Source organism: Poecilia mexicana, unplaced genomic scaffold (assembly GCF_051168715.1).
Source record: "Poecilia mexicana isolate PSO_F unplaced genomic scaffold, ASM5116871v1 scaffold_2, whole genome shotgun sequence".
In the NCBI taxonomy this organism is placed as follows: domain Eukaryota; kingdom Metazoa; phylum Chordata; class Actinopteri; order Cyprinodontiformes; family Poeciliidae; genus Poecilia; species Poecilia mexicana.
Genome location: NW_028263371.1, coordinates 35,950,911 through 35,971,305, shown reverse-complemented (window position 1 = coordinate 35,971,305; position 20,395 = coordinate 35,950,911). Strand labels below are relative to the sequence as shown.

General features: G+C 37.7%; 2 protein-coding genes across 2 annotated transcripts; both read left to right on the top strand.

Annotated features, from left to right (window-relative positions):
* The first annotated feature begins 4,286 nt into the window (after window positions 1-4,286).
* LOC148160843 (uncharacterized) lies at window positions 4,287-10,375 on the top strand. Its single transcript, XM_088015350.1, has 15 exons — window positions 4,287-4,345; window positions 4,451-4,590; window positions 7,456-7,564; window positions 7,694-7,797; window positions 7,874-8,146; window positions 8,370-8,463; window positions 8,586-8,653; window positions 8,746-8,976; window positions 9,072-9,137; window positions 9,213-9,344; window positions 9,434-9,529; window positions 9,619-9,714; window positions 9,804-9,866; window positions 9,952-10,014; window positions 10,141-10,375. Exons 3-15 carry the CDS (start codon window positions 7,456-7,458, stop codon window positions 10,273-10,275), a joined length of 1,530 nt encoding a protein of 509 aa, XP_087871476.1. The 5' UTR covers window positions 4,287-4,345; window positions 4,451-4,590; the 3' UTR covers window positions 10,276-10,375.
* A 551-nt stretch (window positions 10,376-10,926) lies between these two features.
* LOC148160842 (uncharacterized) lies at window positions 10,927-19,821 on the top strand. Its single transcript, XM_088015346.1, has one exon. The coding sequence runs from the start codon at window positions 11,065-11,067 to the stop codon at window positions 19,642-19,644; it is 8,580 nt and encodes a 2,859-aa protein (XP_087871472.1). The 5' UTR covers window positions 10,927-11,064; the 3' UTR covers window positions 19,645-19,821.
* Window positions 19,822-20,395: the final 574 nt, after the last annotated feature.

Here is a 20,395-nt window from a genome sequence, read left to right as displayed (position 1 = left end):
AAAATCTGGTGTAGATCAGCTAATATCGCAAGGAGACACAGGTGTTTGATTAACCTTGGTGCGCAGTGGAGTCAAATCGCAATTAAACTCTATTGGGCTCCTTAGAGGTTCACAAGTGTCACTCATACAATGTCTGGTGCAAATCGGATGATGCGTTTGTGAATACGAGACGAACGTATGCATATTACGAGGGACAGCCATTTTGCCACGCCCCCACGGGTCAGTAGAGTACATCATCAATGAGTTCATCATCAATAAGTTCATCATCATTTCATTTTATGTCAGTCAGGACAGGATGAAACCCATAAGAATTAGAGAGAAAAAGTAAGACATACAGTAGAAAAAACAGGTGACTTCCTGTCGGAAGTGGGCGGGGCTAATGTTATGTCATCAATCGACCACCTAACTGTCATGATGGCTGGTCTATAATGACACATAGAAAGTCTGATGCAGCTGTGACCTGGCATTAGGAAGTAATTTCACATTCATGTTTCATGATGTATATTCAAAGTTTGGGACTTAGCCACGCCCCCACGGGTCAGTAGAGTTCATCACGGCAGAGTTCATCATCATTTCATTTCATGTCAGCCTGCACAGGATGAAACCCATAAGAATTAGAGAGTAAAAGTAAGACATACAATTGAAGAAAGAGGTTAGTTCCTGTCGGAAGTGGGCGGGGCTAGGGTGATGTCATCAATCGACCACCTAACTATGATGAAGGCTGGTCTATAATGAGACATAGGAAGTCTGATGCAGCTGTGACCTTCTATGTGGAAGTTATTGCATCTTGATGTTTCATGGCGAATAGTCAAAGTTTGGGACTTAGCCACGCCCACATGCTTTGACATAGAAAAATTCCTACGATAACTTTTCATCTTTAATGTCTCAAGTCTCTGCTGACTGAGTTTGAAGTCTCTATCTCAAAAGCTGCAGGAGGAGATAGATCAGATGCGATGTCTATGAAAAAGAGGAAATGGCTGATTTTGATCCAAAATGGCCGACTTCCTGTTGGGTTTGCACCATGGCTCCAAGAGACTTTTTTGTAGGTCCTGATATGATACACATGTGTACCAAGTTTCATAATTCTAGGTTAAAGCATGGCTTGGGGCTGATCATTTAAAAATTTCTAGGGGGCGCTGTAGAGAAATTAGGCCACGCCCATCAACGACTGTTATGGATTCCTGTTCGGGGATGGATAAGGATGCATCCTAGTGAGTTTGGTGCAGCTGGGCTGAACGATGTGGAATCTAGAGCCAAACGTATGGCGGCGGCGTTACCTCTGCTTCGCCGCGGTCCCACGGCCACGCCCTCTACAGAAGACTCTTGGCGCTTTAAAGCAAGTGAGACTAACATGTTATCTGTCATCCAACACAGAATCATGTTGATTAGGTGCAGTGAGCCAGAAAGGCAGCTTTCCATGGAAAAAAAAGCACTTCCTGTTCTGAGGGGGCGGGGCTTAGATGACGTCAGACTATGACAACATAGGATCGTAGGGGACCCTACCAGGATCACTCATGTCAAGTTTGGTGCAGCTGGCCTCAAAATTGTGGAATCCACAGCCAAACGTAAGGACACGGCGTTTAGGGTCACTTCGCCACGCCGCCACGCCCACCTGCTGGATTCAAATGAGCTTGGCTTGGAATCCTCAACACACCAACATGTTTTCTGTCTGTGGACACAGTTTCACCTCGATTAGGTCAAAGGGGTCAGATAGCGACCGTTCAGCGTAAAAAATGACACTTCCTGTTCTCAGGGGGCGTGGCCTAAGTGACGTCATCATTTGACCGTTGGGTATTGTAGAGCATCCCATGATGATCAATCACTGAAAGTTTGGTGCTTCTATGAGTTTTTTTCAAAGAGTTATAACAGTTTGATGTTTCATGGCGAATCGGTGACCTTTGACCCCCGGAAAGACCCCTTCAGCAAGCCCGAAAACGCAAACCTACGATAACTTTGGATCGGCCATGCCTTTTGAACGATCTGACCGAGTTTCAAGCCGATCGATCGAAATCCCTAGGTGAAGTTCGATCAAATGCGAACCCTGTAAACGCCCAAAATCGGGTCAAAATCGGAACTTTAATCCAAAATGGCCGACAATCTGTGATACTTGCACTATGACATTAATTGTAAATTCAGAGTGTTTTGGGGAGCTGTACAAGTGTACCAAGTTTCAAGTCTCTACGATAAAGTAAGTGAATAGGAAAGGGTCTTTTGAAAGTTGCTAGGTGGCGCCCTTGAGCCGTTTCTTTTGCGATTTTTTCAACGACCATAAAATACGAAATTTTTCACCGGGCTCTATGCCCCCGCCACGTTTGGTGAGTTTTTGAATATGATAAAGCCCCCAAAAAGCCCCCTAAAAAGGGTGGCAGAATCGTAATAATAATAAGAAACAGTACAGGAACAATAGGCTCTCGCAGCGCTTAGCTGCTCGGGCCTAATTAAAGCTCCGCGGAGCCTCAAGCGGCCCTCGCAGCCAAGCGCCGCTCAAGCCTATAGCCACCGCGGATGTTCCAGCACCGCCTCCCGCCGGCCACCGCCGACGCTCGCGCGCCGTCCTCCACGCGATCCGCTTCGATGCCTTCGGCAGCGTTCCCTGGCCATGCACCCCCAATCTGGAGCAGATTGGGCCATGTGGCAAGGAGATCCAGCTGTTTGATTAACCTAGGGGGCGCAGTGGAGTCAAATTGCAATTAAACTCTATTGGGCTCCTTAGAGGTTCACAAGTGTCACTCATAAAAAGTCTGGTGCAAATAGGTTGATGCGTTTGTGAATAAGAGACGATCGTATGCATATGGCGAGGGACAGCCATTTTGCCACTCCCCCACGGGTCTGTAGGCATTGACAGAGTTCATCATCATCTCATGTTATGTCAGTCTGCACAGGGTTGGAATCCATGACACACCAACATGTTTTAGAGTGTAAAAGTAAGACATACAGTAGAAAAAACAGGTGACTTCCTGTCGGAAGTGGGCGGGGCTAAGGTGATGTCATCAATCGACCACCTAACTGTGATGAGGTCTGGTCTATAATGAGACATAGAAAGTCTGATGCAGCTGTGACCTTATATGTGCATGTTATGTCACTTTGATGCTTAATGGTGAATAGTCAAAGTTTGGGACTTAGCCACGCCCACATGCTTTGACACACAAAAATTCCTGTGATAACTTCTGACCTTTAATGTCTCAACTCTCTGCTCACTAAGTTTGAAGTCTGTATCTCGAAAGCTGTAGGAGGAGATAGATCAGATGTGGCGTCTATGAAAAACAGTAAATGGCGGATTTTCATCCAAAATGGCCGACTTCCTGTTGGGTTTGCACCATGGCTCCAAGAGACTTTTTTGTAGGTCCTGACATTATACACATGTGTACCAAGTTCCATAATTCTTGGTTAAAGCATGGCTTGGGGCTTATTAAAACATTCAACATTCAAAGTTGCTCTAAAAGTTGCATGAAAATCCTTAAAAAATGCCATCTTTGCATTAAAAGTGTCATTATTTACCTAATGATGCTTTGTGACAACTTCCATAAACATTCATAAAGACTTCTTCATGTTCATGACAGGTTTTATGTCATGTTTATGACAGTTTTATATGTTGTGGTTTTGACACAGTTCAGTTGTAAGGGAAGATTTTAGTTATTTTCTGGATTTCTATATTTACAGTTGAACAACATGGATGATGGTTAAAGAATGGTGTGGACAACCTAAAGAACCAATACCAGAATTAATTGTAGTAAGGAGCTGGAGGAGAGAGAGGCATTAGGATTATGTTGTATTAACATCTGCAGCAGTTGAGAGTGAGAAGAGAGACGGAAAGGTTACATCCAATATACACATATAAGTGGGTATTTAATAATTTAGTAATAATTTTTTATTTAGATATTTAAAATTTAATTAGAACTAGCTATAAGTATTTTCAGATGTTTTAAAGAAAATTGTATTTTTTTTCTCTAGTCAAAATGCATTTTAGATATCTAGAATGTACTTACGAATAGTTAGACTAAATGGAATTTATGCTAAATTGGCTTGCCATAAAACATTCTGCAGACAACTGTTTGGACAGCTTACTGCCAGCACATTTAATATTAAAAGTAATTCTCAGTTTAGATAATAAAATGTAATTGTTACTAATCATAAGTATTTCGAGCTATTTTAAGTAAAAATTTACTTTTGTATAGTCAAACTGCACTTTTAGATGTCTTGAATATAATTAGTTATTGTTACACGAAACCGATTTTATGTTAAAACGGCTTGCCGTAGCTTCCTACCCATGTTTATGCTTTTACCTTCAGAGATGGCGCCGAGCCCACTGCGTCAGACGTAAACGTCCCACGTCATACGTAGTGAGGTTGGTTTCAAAGCTCTATTGGTTGAATTACGTTTGTCTCGTTATCCTTTAAACCCATTGGTTGATTGGCTTCTGTAACGTTCTGCCCGCCGTGAATTGAATCAGTCTTTCACAGACCCACTTTGAGTGAACTTGCTGAGCTCAGAGTTTTCAAACAGCCTTCCGAACGCCAGGAGAATTGCAACCGAACAGCTTTCCAGCACATTCTGTTGATTCACCGAGCGCAGGAAGCTATTTCCGTCGAGGTAAGTTTTTTTTAATATGTTTTATAAAGACGTTGTGACTGGGACTTTGCTAAAATACAGCTTTTCATTATGGTTAAAATATAAGCTACTACACACTTATATAGCCTTAGTCTAGCTATTCTCATGTCTGTTGCTGATGTAAATAAGCCTGGAATAGTTCTTAAACGTCACGTTACGACCTGGATTGAAAGTAAGTCTCGTGCAAAATTCTGTTATCCTGTGAAAATCTGTTCCACCTGTTTCGGCGCGCATTTCAGCTAGAGAGGCGGTATTCTGTCAGATTAGCATACGTTGTCAGTCAAACGGTTAGCTCAGACATGTATACGCAGTCATTACTATATGATTTTATATAATCAGCAACATTTAATCATTACGTAGATCATCATACACTTTATTAACAGCTGTATGTTATCCTGACTTAGCGGTTAAGTAGGTTAATGAGTTTTACACGGGCCTGTTTTGTAATTGACTGCAGCTGCAGCCGGACCTGCTTTAAATACACTAAAACCACAACAACATATGTATATGTATCTAGTTATCATATTATATAATACTATAAACAATTTAATGACTTATTTTCGTCATAACTTATTGTGTATGCTGAACTGACGACAATTCAACTGACGGTCGGACTTCTTAATGCGCATGCGCGGGCATGCTATTAATTGCATGTATGCTATCCTGACAGCGTCGGGCTATCTTATAAAACAGTGGATCTGTTCACTTTCACGGCGCTGGTCGATTTATCGGTAAAACGGTGTTCTGTCGGATAGCCATACGCTGTCAGGATAGCATACATGCAGTTAGTACCATGTCCGCACATGCGCATTAAAAAGTCCGACCATCAGTGGAGTTGTCAGTTCAGCATACGCAACAAGTTATGACAAAAATAAGTCATTAAATTTTTAATATTATCATAGAATATGATAACTAGATAAATATACATGCATTGTCGTGGTTTCAAAGTGTATTTAAAGTAGGTCTTGTTGCAGGTGCAGTCAATTACAACACACGTTGTGTAAAACTTATTAACCCCTAAGTCAGGATGCCATACAACTGTTAATAACCAAGTGTATGATGATCTACGTCATGATTCTATGTTGTTGATTAAATAAAATCATATGGTAATCACTGCATATACATGACTGAGCTAAGCGTATGACTATCTCACAATGTATATTGATCTGACAGAACAACGGCTCATACAATACAAAGCTGAAGTTGGTTTCCAATACTAGCTTCCAACAGCTAAAGGGTGATTCCACTTAATTTTTCTCTACTTTCCGCATCTTTAATCAACTCTAGTTTAAAAACTACTACACCTAGACTCTTCAAACCTGGACTATATTGTTGTGCTCTAATAGCAGAATATTTTAATCCATGTTTGGAATTTGTGAAACCTTTATGTGATTTGTGAAACTTCACTAAAGATCATATTACTATTCTTATATGTTCCATGCAGTTTTTTTTACAGAATCCATTTCTAATTCAAAACCACTTTATTAATCCCAATGGTAAATAAAATGTTGGTGTAACTCATTAATTTTTCAAAGAGTTATTGTAGATGATGATGGCTGTTGGAAGGACACATCTTTTGCAGGGGTCTGTTAAGTGAACTTTCACAAATCAGAAAAAGGTTTCACAAATTACAAACATGATTCTAAATATTCTACTATTAGAGCAGAATAATTTAGTTCAAGTTTGAAGCGTCTAGGTCTTGTTTTACCAGCAAATCTTTAAATTTCTTTAATCCTCTCATCAACAATAAGTCCTGAGGACTTAGTAACATTTACTTTTTATTTACCAGAGTTATGAGGACGGAACCATATATTTAAGTTTCCTGAAAAAAAAGTAATGCCTTAATGAGCTACCTCAGGTAATAATTTACCTCAGAGATTAATAAAATAGTTTTGAATTTTAATAGAATTTGGATTAGAAAAAACTGCATCGAAAAACAAGTATGAATGGTTATATGAACTTTAGTGAAGTTTCACAAATCAAGTAATGGTTTCACAAATCCTAAACATGCATTAAATATTTTGCTATTAGAGGAGAATAATCTAGTCCTTGTTGTAAGACTTTAAGTCTTGTGGTTTTGTAAGTAAAGCAGTTCTAATATGAGCTAGATGCAAAAAAGTATAAAAATGGCACTTTAATGAAGTTTCACAAATAATAAAAAGGTTTCACAAATCCTAAACACAGCTTTAAATATTCTATTAGTTGAGAATAATCCAATCCAGGTTTGAAGAGTGTACGACTTGTAGTTTTGGACTTAAAGCAATTCTAGTTTAACTGGGAGAGAAAAAAGGGGAAAATAGTCCATTATGTAAGTTTCACTAATCAAAAAACTTTCACAGATCTTAAAGATTGTTTATTCAGCTCCTAGTTGATAATAGTCCAGTCCAAGTTTGAAGTCTTTCAGTGTTGTAGTTTTTTAACTAGAGTAGATTAATGTTGTGGAAGGTATTGAAAAATAGTTTGGAATCACCCTTTAGCCATTTCCTGAATCAGAAGCTGGAATTAGAAACTGTCTTCAGCTTCGGTGGTGTTTTTGTGTCTGTGTGTGTGTGTGTGTGTGTGTGTGTATATATATATATATATATATATATATATATATATATATATATATATATATATATATATATATATATATATATATATATATATAAAGAGCTGCACATTTTGTCAAAGTTTTTTCATTTTGTCAAAGTTTAATTTTGTTAGTGTTTTCCCATGAAATGGTGTACTTAAATATCTGCAGAAATTTGAAGGGTCTACTCACTTTTGTGATACACTATGATATTCATATTGGTATAATTATCAATAAATATTCATGTCACTTAATTATTTCATCTTTAAATGTAGATGCCTCGAGGAAAGTCCCACCGCCGATCCGAAGCTGCTAAGAGAAGGGTGGAAGCAGTTGGAATTGGTCGTGTAGGGATACCCAATGCCTCCAGCGATTTTGTTTCACGTCAGTGTTTAATTTAATTATATTTTAAATTGAATGTCTTATTTCTATGTCAGATTAAGTATCCAGAGTACATATTTAATGTGTTATTGAAATAATTCTTATATCTTCTTTCTTTTTGTTTCTTAATAGGGCGTGGTACCGGCTGGCGTCATTCCGTGAAGCCATGGCCAGCGAGTGTAGTGACTAACCACTGTCACAAGCTGGTCATCCCACGGGCGCATCCTGATAAGAAAGTAAGTAAAATCTGCAATGATTTCAAATAGAATATGTAGGTATAGTTCTTATGTTGCTGTGTTTGTACTATTTTAGTTTATCCTTCTCATCGGAGCGTCCCATTTGCGGTCCTTCGTGGACGGCATTGTTGAGATGCCAAGTGGCTGCCTACAGTTCGGCTTTATGTCCACCCCTGGAGCCTGCGCAGCCGACTTGCATCTTGAGGCAATGAAAGCCAATGTGCCTCGGGAGCCTGACGCCGTCTGCGTCATGGGTCCTTCAAACGACCTTACGGCCAGTCTTACACCAGAAAAGGCGGGACAGGAATTTGAGCGGTTCCTTTTGGCCGTCTGTAGTCGTTGGCCTAAGGTGGGCACTGTTGGTGATAAAAAATCAGTGTTTCTCAATACCAGTTCACAGATACCACTGGTCAGCATGTTTTAGAATTTTCTCTTCTGCTACTGAAGCATGCAGAGTAATAGTCTTTGACGACTTCAATATAGAAACAGTGATATAAAAATCAATTCCTTAACAGGTTATTATTTTCCTAGGTGTTTGGAATATATATTTCTAAATCGGTTATTTTTTCTAGGTCTTTTGTATCGGCTTTGTCCCGCGTTTAACCGAGTCCAGAGAGAAACAGTTATTCTACCAGCAAGAATTTCACCGCAGGTCAGCAAAGCTAGGTAGGTATTAAAATATTTCATATTTTGTTTTTGTTTGGTAATGTATTTCAGTTCTTTTTATGTTATCTTTGCTGATTTGGTCTTTGCAACGTTTTCTTTTTATTTTGTCATTATCTTTTCAGGAATTCCTTATTATTCCACCGCTGACCACTTTCCTCTGGACCGTCTGAGTCTGTGGTGCCGTGATGGCGTGAGTATTTATTCATTTTTAACACAGTAAGGAATATATTTGCATTAATGTGAAATGTTAATTTTATCTCTGATTACCGCTTATATGTGCAGATCCACCTAAGCGATGACCACGGGATGCACATCCTCAGGGATCTGATTTGGAATGCTGGCTATCAGTTCCTGGAGTTGTCAGCACCAAAGCCACTGGTGCAGAGTCAGGCAACTCCTGCGTACAAACCGAGGGTGGTGCCCCGTGTGGTTGTGAAGGGCGTGGGGAGTCTTCCTCGTTCTCCTCCTGCTCCACACCCTTCTGAGTGGACAATCGTGAGATACGGCAGGAAGGTATTTATCTTTTGTTGTCTTGCAATGAAAGAAAGGCGTTTATTTAACTATGGCTAGTCATCCTAAAAACTCTTATATGTGCTCTACCTTTACAGAGGAATCACTCGGGGGAATTGGACTCTGTCTCTGATTCACCCAAGAAAAGAGTGGTTCATTACCAGGTCCGTTATGCTTCCGGCTATTCATGAAATTGTCAATGTCAATAATCGTTACTAATTCAAATTTTGCTTTTATAGAGCGATGGAACTCCTGTGGCTTTGAGGGAATGTTTCATCAAATTAAATCCTGTCCGTTTCTCACCCGCTATCTTGGTTGCCATGGAAACAGTCTCTCCATCGGCTCTTCCAGATGTTCACACAGGCACCGAGGTATTTTCCAGAATACTCCAATTACTAACATTCTTAGTATTTTTATTTATAAATAACACAAACCCTCAATGTTGTTTGCGGTGTTGCAGACAAAGCCTGTGGAACATAAAAAGAAGCGAGCTCCCAAAGTTGCCATGGAAACAGTCTCTCCATCGGCTCTTCCAGATGTTCGCACAGGCACCGATGTAATTAGCACAATACTGCAATTACTAATATTCTTAGTATTTTTATTTATAAATAACACAAACCTTCAATGTTGTTTGCGGTGTTGCAGACAAAGCCTGTGGAACATAAAAAGAAGCGAGCTCTCGTGGTTGCCATGGAAACAGTCTGTCCATCGGCTCTTCCAGATGTTCGCACAGGCACCGATGTAATTAGCACAATACTGCAATTACTAATATTCTTAGTATTTTCTTTTATAAATAACACAAACCCTCAATGTTGTTTGCGGTGTTGCAGACAAAGCCTGTGGAACATAAAAAGAAACCAGCTCTCCCAAAGAGAAGCCGTTTGGCACGGGAGGTTTGTAAAAACATGAGTTAATTAATAATTTCTAGTACAGATTTTTTTTAATTTATTTAACTGTTCTTTTTGATTTTTCCTTTAGGCTTCAGTTCCAGCGCGTGTGATTCCTGCCAGGGGTGTTGAATGTGTGCTGCCTGAAGACACCGTTAGTGTTTTTCACATTAACGTTAAATCTCTAATTAATAATGTGTTTATTGAAAACATTTGACATAGTACCTTTGTTGATTTTGTGCAAACTCAGCTTAATATGTTTTTTGTCATTTATTTTCAGGTGGAGCCTGTTCTGCATTCTGCTCGTCCTGGGGAGCTGTCTGACCATGCTGGTGTGGGGTGCGTCTGTCCGTTGGAGGTTCCTGCTGGCCAGGGGGTTTGTATAATGTGTTCTTCAGTCTCTATTAATAAATAAAAAATGTTGTCTCAGTGTTGTTCTTTTTAGTCTATAATTTTCATAACATAATTACAATTTTCAAATTATTGACATTTCAAATGGTGTTGGGAGTTTATTTTATTCGTTTATAGTAACAATTTGGTATCTTTCCTGTTGTAAATACTGATTAATTGATCAGAGGAGGTGGTATTTTATTGTAAATGAGTGGTTCAGAGCACAAACAATGGTTTTAGCTCCTCTGCTAGTATGGATGTCACAGCCAAGAGTTACATAGACTGTAGAATTTCCAAATGTTTCTTGAAAGGTTTTTTGACAATACTCTTAGTAACACCATTGTAGTTTTAACATTAATAATTTAAAAGGAATTTAAATAGAATCTACTTTAATCTTTTTTATAAAAACAATTGCAGAAAGCAGTAAAAATAAATTTCTCTACAGCACGCTCTGATGGTTTCACAGAAAATATAGCAGGCTACTTAATGGGAATCCACAATTATGCAAAAGAACAAGTTCAAAATGAATTTACTTAATTTTTAACATTTAGTGTAACACAATTCAGAGCAAAAAGTAATTTGGTTTGTTTTTCTCCTGGCATGGATATTTATAGTGAAAGTAACATTGAATTCAGCATCCTTTGAGTAACTTATACAAAAGGAACTCTAGTGGGGTAGCATGTGTAATGTTGCTAAATGAGTTTCAGTATTATAAAAAATCTCATATTACATTTGTAATATATTTGGAAGAGAACCAGACTGCTTACAAAATGAGGATGTAGAAATGTCATGTTTTTCCACATTTTCACTCTAGATGCCTGAGATGGGTGATTTACAGCGCACAAATACTCCACCCAAAGGTCAGGCTGCTAACCGCGTTCTTTGCAGGTGCTCAGAGGGCTTTCCACCGTCTCTTATCCCAGGCACATATATTGGTAGTTATCAGTTTAGCTCTGATACCATGATGTCATGTTGTATTACAGCAGCCATAAAACACCACATTTCTCCCATTTGTACCTGGAAGACTGCGAATGTAGATGAAGTCCGTGTACAAGGTCAGAAGTTGGCAGGATATATTGCGCGAAAAAGATCAGACAGAGGTCCAAAACCAGAGTTGTGCAAGTTGGTTAAAGATCAGACCATTTTTGGTAGAAATTGGGATGTACGAACTGGAAATACGGTCCGTGGTACATTTGATCTCAACCAGGAGGGGGAACTGTACGAGCGGTTGCAAATGTATTTAATCAGAAACGGAATGTGCATCTTTGCCCTTCCTGATGCAACCACCTTGGTCATCCAGCATGGAGAGTACTTTGCTCTTGTGGATTTTGGGACACGCAATTCAGAGGGTTTAGCGTCACAATCTGGTACGCCCGTCGTCGTATTTAACACGTGTTTAAATGATTTAATGGTTCACTTGAACAAACTTAGGGAATCATTAAATGCAACCGAGTATAAACTCTGTGGCATTTCTGTCAAAGAGATGTCCAGTAATACGGACACATCTGGAGCACTGACTGAGGACACGCACGCCACAGATGCAAGCCAAGCTTCCAGTAGCCATGTTGCATCAGTCAGTGGGTCATTTCATCAGGGCGATCCTCGTTTTACATATGGTGGACTACAGTGTGCAGCCATTAGTCTTGTTGCTTTAACAAAGCACAAACTGAAAAGCGTTTGTTCGTGGAATGGTGACATATTGGACAATGTAGTGACTGTAGGTGATGAGCTGTACACATCTTTGCATGACAGCAATTTAATCAGTACTGGACATGAGCTTCTTTCTATTCCAGACTTGCCTAAAAACATTCATGTTGATGGACAGCATTTTGAATGTTTTTATGGAGATTATGCTTCTGGAGATGTTGATATAGTGGAAGGAGAGTTAATCGAGGAGGGTGTGCTTACTACTCTCTGGGATGGATTGTGTAAAATGTGTGGACAGTATGAAACCTGCTTCTTGACACTATGTGGGAGTACTTCTGCTCTTATCAGTCATAATGGACGTTATGCTCTTGTAGACTCCCATGCAAGAAACCACGAGGGGATGATAGATGCACATGGGAAGAGCGTTGTTCTCCACTTTAATTCTCTTGATCATGTCTTTGCTTATCTTACAAGGTTTTCTGGTGAGCTCAATGTCTATCCCAGGGTATTTGAGATTAGTGGAGTTGATATTGTTCAGATTGACTCAAGTAGTGGTCCATGTAAAGATGTAGCTGGTGTGTCGAGTAGCAGTGTTGTTTCTGATCAGAGCAATGTTGATATGCAGGACGATTCCTATGAAGAACTTCAAACATCAAACAGGGATGATGATGTGGTTGTTACTCATGTGCAAAATAAGGAATTGCATTTTAACCCTCTCTTGGAAGACATTGCACGGTCACTTTGTGGAAAGTTAAATGTTCAGTTTGAACGGGCAAATTATAAATCTTGTATGGTTGGTGAACTCGGTCTACCATGTGCGACAGAAAACATCGTGGGCGATGGAAACTGCTTTTTTAGAGCACTTAGTCAAGCCATCAGTGGAAATCAGAAATCTCATCGTAAAATTAGGCTTGCTGTTGTAAATCAGTTACAAAGAAATTCTCACTTGTATGATAGTATTTTGAGAAGTGAGTATTCCTCCATCTCACAATATATTGCCATTTCTAGAATGAATTATGTTGGTGCGTGGGCGACTGAATTGGAAATTCAAGCTGCAGCTGATTATTTTGGTGTAAATATTTTCACATTTTTCAATGATAAATGGCTTGAATACAGTTCTCAGAGCAGTTTCTCTAATCACGGTATTTATTTGCAAAACATTAGTGGAAATCATTATGAGACGGTTGTTTGTGTTAAGCTGCCTAACTCACAAACATGTTATAATTATTGCATGAATACAGTTTTTTCAGGGGGACATAAAACTCGGCAATCTACAACAGAACCAAAAACTGCGCAGATAATGACGGTGAAAACTGAGAGTTCCATTGAAGACGAGTCTGTCGGTATTTTACAAGATAACGAAAATACTTTACTGTTTACTCCCCTTTCTGAACTTAATGCTAAAACTCTTTGTAAGAACTTAAAAATCGACTTTGAAGAACATAGTTTCCAAAAAGTAATTTTGCGCGGTCTTTTGGGAAATGTGTGTAAGATTAAAAATATTGTAAATGATGGTAACAGTTTTTTCAGAGCTGTAGCCTATGCACTTAGTGGTTCTGAGAAAAATCACCGTAAAATTAGACTTGCTGTTGTTTCACACATGACCAATAATAGAGAAGAATGCGAAAAATTGTTAACTAAAGATTTTGCTTCTGTGACAGAATACGTTAACCAGTCACAGATTAAGTATGTGGGTCACTGTGCTACGGAAATTGAGTTTAAATCTGCCGCTAATATGTTAGGATTGGATATATATGTATTTAACAGCACACAGTGGACCAAATATAATTCAAACAGTAGACATTTGACCAATGAAGCTATATATTTGCAGAACTGTGATGGTCATTTTGATGCCATTATTTGTGCAAAGCAGGGTGATAAAGACTCTTGCTTTGAACTTTGTAAAGAGAATTTGTCGTTAAAGACACAACCCATCCGTACAAGGTCTTCACAAGGTCAGGAAAATGCAAAGCAAACTGTTTTAAGCGGTAAAGCTAATCCCATTTTTTCTAAGTATTTAAATCATAAAAAGAATCAGAAAAAAACAATTAAATATAAAACTCAAATGGTATATAGGGAAAAATATAAATCTAATAAAAGAAATGTTTATATGAAAAATTTCTTATACAAGAAAAATAAAAAACATTGGAGGAAAAATAAATATCGCAAAGATGAGACTTACCAAAAGAAAGTTAAGCATATGAGTATAACTAGATATCAAGAAGATGAATCACACAGAGAAAAAGTTAAACAAATGAGTGTTACCAAATATAATGACGACGAATCTCACAGAGAAAAAGTTAAACAAATGAGTGTTACCAAATATAATGACGACGAATCTCACAGAGAAAAAGTTAAACAAATGAGTGTTACCAAATATAATGACGACGAATCTCACCGAGAAAAGGTTAAACAGTTAAGTAGAAAAAAATATCTTAATCCACAACATAAGAGAAACAAAATATCAAATGTAGAGCTAAAAAGACAGGAGATTAAAATAAAGTCAAAAGAGTTTGATTTTGTTGTTCAGCAATTTTTGGACAAAGTAAAAGAGGGGCCCAATTTTGTGTGTTGCGTGTGCTTTCGGTTGTTATTTAAACATCAGGTGTTGAATTGTTGTAAAGATTCCTACAGGAAAACTAAAGAAATGTCATTCATTGCAGATAAATGTATAAGTGATGATTATGTGCATAGATGTAGCAACATATGCATATCACCATGTAATCTCAAAACCTGTCGAAATAAGTTATATATCTGTTACTGTTGTCATAATAAAATTAATAGAGGTGAAATACCCCCAGAAAGTTCATGCAATAATTTAACACTTGATCCCATCCCACCTCAGTTGGCATGCTTGAATACTTTAGAACAACATTTAATAGCTTTGCATATACCATTTATGAAAATGTTAGCATTGCCAAAAGGTGGACAGAATGGTGTTCATGGTCCTGTTACTTGCGTCCCTGCAAATATTGTTGAAACATGCAGTTTGCTACCTCGTAGTAATATGGAGGGATCTTTGTTACCTGTTAAGTTAAAGCGGAAATTGACATACAAAGGTCATTATGATTATCAGTATGTTGACACAATGCATGTCCAGGAAGCTCTTTGGTACTTGAAGCATTGTAACTTCTTTTATAAAGACGTAGAATTCAATGAATCTTGGATCAATGAGTTTTCTCTGGAAGATAACAGTTTGATTCAAAAGAATGATGGTTGTAAAGAAGATCAAGACATGTCAATAGATGATAATGATGATGACCTTTTACATGATAGACAGACGCACTGTATGTTCCAGGACACTTGTCTCATGCCGGTCGATATTGGACAAGAAGCCTTGGATGTATATGTTGATAATGTTTTGAATGTAGCGCCAGGTGAAAATAATAACCCTATAAAACTTCTTTCTGATTCTACCAATGAAGCAAAATGTTTCCCTGTATTGTTCCCATCAGGTTTAAACACATACCATGAGAAGCGACAATATCGTTTGACTTTGAGTCGTTATTTTAATAATAGACTTCTTCATGCTGATGGTAGATTTGCGCGTAATGTCGAATATATATTCTTTGCACAGTACATGTCAGAACTGGAACAGGTTGTGTCTAAAGTGTCATTAGCTTTACGTAAAAGCAAAAGTTGTACATCTCAAAATATGACTGAGGTTTTGAAGGATGAAAACTCTTTAAATAAGTTGTTGGAATTTGATGAAGGATATCGCTTCTTGAAACCCATTCGAGGCACACCTGCTTTCTGGCAGTCCGCTCAACGCGACTTGCTAGCTTGTGTTAGAATGTTGGGAAAACCCACATGGTTTGCCTCATTTTCGTCTGCTGATATGAGATGGAAAAATCTACTTTATAGCATTTTAAAGCAGGAAGGACGAACGCAGACTTTGGAACAGTTGCAGTGGGCAGATAAGTGTGAACTGCTGCGTCGAAACCCTGTTACTGCTGCCAGAATGTTTGATTTTAGATGGCATGTTTTTGTAAAAGAAGTTTTAATGTCTCCTGCAAATCCGATTGGAAAAATTGAAGATTACTATTATCGTGTAGAATTTCAGCAGCGTGGTTCTCCCCATTGTCATTGTCTTTTTTGGATTTCTGGGGCTCCAGTTTTGGATAAGAATACGGATGAAGAGGTTATTGCATTTATTGACAAATATGTGACATGTGAAATTCCATTGGAAGAAGATTCGTTGTTTGAAGTAGTCTCATCTGTACAGCAGCATTCAAAACGACATTCAAAAACTTGTAAAAAGAAAAAAACTGTCTGTCGTTTTAATTTCCCACGGCCTGCATCTTGCCGAACCTTTATTTGTCGCGGTGAAAAATATCATGATGCAGTAAAGACTTGCAAATGTAATTTGGATAAAACTGATGATAAAGTAGATTGTTTATGTCTTGGTAAGGACAAGAAAAGTTGGGAACAAATAGAGAGAGATAGAGCAACTGATATTTTAACAAATGTCAAGAATGCCATCTCGGATGAGAACTGTCCATATAGTACAGTTGAAGCAATGTTTCAAGCTTTGGGGATAAGTCAAGATTTATTTGAAATGGCATACAAGCGATCCAGTAGGAATACTCATGTTGTGTTGAAAAGACAAATTAATGAAATCTGGATTAATCAATATAGCAGGCCGCTGTTAAAAGCTTGGAATGCAAATATTGATATCCAGTATTGCGTTGATGCTTATGCTTGTTGTGTTTATATAGTGTCTTACATGTCCAAAAGTGAGCGTGAAATTGGCCTTCTGTTGGGAAATGCACAAAGAGAAGCAGCCAAAGATGGAAATGTTAGTGCTAAAGAGGCGTTAAAAAAACTTGGTAGCGTGTATTTACATAATCGGGATGTTTGTGCACAGGAAGCCGTGTACCGACTAACTAACATGCATTTAAAGGAGTGTTCTCGGAAAGTTGTTTTTGTTCCTACAGGCGATAATATCACTAAAATGAGTTTACCGATTTCTATTTTGAGAGAAAAAGCTGCATCACAGGATCTCACTCCAGAAGACATGTTTATGACCGGTATAGTTGACCGCTATAAGAATAGGCCGAATGATGATGTCTTTAGTGATATGTGCCTGGCTAAGTTTGTTTCAGAGTATCGTGTTTTGTACAAAAATGAGAAATGTAGAAATGCAGTAAAGTTGAATAAGGATTTTGGGTTTGTTGCCAAAAGAACTCGGACAAAACCAGCAGTTGTTCGATATGCACGTTTCTCTGAAACAAAACAGCCAGAAAAGTTTTATCAAAGCATAATGCAGCTATTTCTGCCTTATCGCTTTGATAGTGAACTTAAACCTGCACGTTTTGAAACCTATGGTGACTTTTACATGACTGGTGTGATTGGATTTGTTGATGGAACAAAACATTCTGTAAAGTTTGTAGTAGATTTAAATAGGAGTGAATTTGAGTTGGAATCTGATCATTTTGAGGCTGTGGACAATGTTACTGCTGATGCAATGTTGGAGGATGGATGGGCTGAGTTGTGTTCAGAGGTTGAATTGGAACGCTTGGAGTGTGTTGAATTACGAAAAGAAACACCAATAGAAAATGAAGCTCAGGAACATATTCCTGATTTAAGTTCTAACCGTAAAGAAATTTCAGTATTTGAGAAAAAACAAATTAGTAGATCTGAAGGCCTTACATTGATCAGATCTTTGAATGAAAAACAGTTTTCTGTTTTTTATCAAATCCGGCAGTGGTGTTTAGACAAAGTTAATGGAAAAAATCCAGAACCACTGCACATATTTGTAACTGGTGGAGCTGGTACTGGGAAAAGTCATCTAATCAAAGCAATTGAATATGAATCAAAACGGTTATTGTCCACTATTTGTAAGTTTCCTGATAACATATGCATCTTAATCACAGCTCCCACAGGCATTGCGGCGTATAATTTAGAAGCGACAACAATCCATACAACTTTTTCCATCGGAAAGGATGTACGGCTCCCCTATACTCCTTTGGGTGAAGATAAAATAAATTCATTGCGTGTGAAATATTGTGATCTGCAGCTTCTTATTATAGATGAAATATCAATGGTTGATCACAACTTGTTATCATATGTTAACGGTCGTTTGCGTCAGATTAAACAAACCACAAACGTATATGGGGGCATCAGTGTCATTACTGTAGGTGATATGAACCAGCTCCCTCCTGTTAAAGGGAAGCCGATATACTCTGAGGGTGTTGCCACAAATATATGGTCAGAGTTATTTCAAATTATAGAATTAACTGAAATTGTTAGGCAAAAAGATGCTGTGTTTTCTCAACTGCTTAACAGGATGAGAACTCGTTCCAAAAGTACACCAATGCTGGCCGATGATATCAAAATTTTAAAAAGTTGTGAAACAGGTGAGGTTAGCTCAGCCTTGCATATATTTGCGACTAATAACCAAGTAAATGAGCACAATTTTAATCAATTATGTCAGACTTGTCCTGATTTTTTAAGGATTCGGGCACAGGATTATGCAAATGATAAAAAAACAGGAAAACTTCGGTTGTTAGAAGGGAGTCATTCCAAAGCTTCAAATACCTCTTTATCAGAAGTGTTGTTGTTGGGCAAAGGTGCACGTGTTATGCTGTGTAAAAATGTTGACATTAGCGATGGTCTTGTTAATGGTGTTGTTGGGACTGTTACAGAAATATTAATACCTGAAAAGGACAAGTTTCCTAAATTTGTCTATGTTAAATTTGATCATGATCGTGTAGGCATGAAGAAGAGAAAGAGCTGTCTCAACTCATCATCAGATTTAGCAGAATCCACACCGATTGAACCTGAGGAAGAGCGCGCAACTTTGAAGGGTGGACTCAGGAGACAGTTCCCACTTAAGTTAGCATGGGCGTGTACTGTACATAAAGTTCAAGGATTAACTGTTGATGAAGCTGTGGTGTCTTTTAGTAAAATATTTTCACCGGGACAAGCTTATGTTGCTGTAAGTCGCGTTAGAAGTCTTTTAGGTTTGACGATTCAAGATTTTGATGAAAAAAAGATATATTGTAAGGATGACATTGCTGTTGCTCTTCAGAGTATGACGCCTCTTTCGAGTGGATCTTTTCAGTTGGATCGATTTAACACATCTCTTTTTACTGTATTCTTGATAAATGTTCAAAGTTTAAATCGGCATGTAAAAGATTTGGCCTGCTTTACAGAAAAGTGGAAACCTAAATGCGTTGCTGTCACAGAAACATGGTTGTCTTCAACCCAAACGGATACAGTAATGATAGATGGTTATAGTTTTTCCAACCGACCACGAAATTTATCGTATACCAGAAGGCATCCAGAATTGATTGCGTTGCAAGAGCAACAACATGGTGGTGTTGGCATCTATTCTGCTCATGATTTGGACTTTGAAATTTTACAACAACCAGAGCTTAATTTGGAATGTTTGGTCTATCGGTTTTGTAGTTTTAACATGGTCCTTGGGGTAATTTACCGACCACCATTATATCCTTTGTCTCTATTTAAGAAAAATTTAGGAAAGTTATTGGATTGGCTTGAGACACAAAATGACACAATAGCACTGATTGGAGATTTTAATGATGATATTTTTAAGTCATCAAGTATATCAAAATTTGTTTCTGATAAAGGATACCTACAAATGGTTGAAGAAGCAACCACTGAAAAAGGCACTTTGATAGATCATGTTTATATTAAATCTCAGATATATGAAGTTGAGGCAGTAGTTGTGCCAACATATTTCAGTGATCATGAGGGCATAATGTGTGGTTTTAAATTGTAATCATTTTAGTAATCTGGGGGTTTAATGTGTGGTTTTAAGCTGCTTTAATCATGTGACATTATGAACATTAAAAAAGGTTTTCTTTGCTTTATTCCAATGAATGAGAAGATAAGACTTAAAATTTCAATTAAATATATTTGATTATATCAAATTTTCTTCATAAACCAAATAAAATAACTTATTAGTCAAACATTTCTATTCCAATTTATTTAGAAGTATCTTATAGTTGCCAATGCAACTTTATGTGAAAAGTGAACAAAACCTTTTTAGTTATAAAAATTAATTGATATTTAATGACTTAGGAAATATCAATTCACTTTAGGGGTTTCGTTTCTTGCATTAAGACAGCATTTTGGAAATTTAAGACAGTTAAAGCATTTCATAAATACCAAATTTAATCATGAAAGACTTACATTTTAGCAATTGGTATATATTAATTTACATTGATATCTCATTTTTTACATTTGGGATCTAAAACATAGAATTTCAATTGTTAGTATATATCTTTATAATCTTTGAAGCTGTTCTTAATGCAGGATTTGCTTTACCTTGTCATATAGCACATAAAAAGCAAAGGCGGCTGTAATGGCACTTCCACTAGGAACGAGGTTCGATCCCTTGAGCCGCCGTAATATTTTGTGCTCACAATTGAAGGTACAAGAAACCCCTAATGCTTTAATTATTTTTCTGAAGTTTTTCCAAATGTATTTTTTTTTGTTTTCTTCACTTTAAATATAGTATTCAAAAAAAA

Coding starts and splice junctions, on each gene's coding strand:
- LOC148160843 (XM_088015350.1), top strand. CDS start 7,456: ATGCCTCGAGGAAAGTCCCACCGCCGATCCGAAGCTGCTAAGAGAAGG. Junction 7,565..7,693: donor CTCCAGCGATTTTGTTTCAC/GTCAGTGTTTAA, acceptor GTTTCTTAATAG/GGCGTGGTACCGGCTGGCGT. Junction 8,464..8,585: donor CCGCAGGTCAGCAAAGCTAG/GTAGGTATTAAA, acceptor TTATCTTTTCAG/GAATTCCTTATTATTCCACC.
- LOC148160842 (XM_088015346.1), top strand. CDS start 11,065: ATGCCTGAGATGGGTGATTTACAGCGCACAAATACTCCACCCAAAGGT.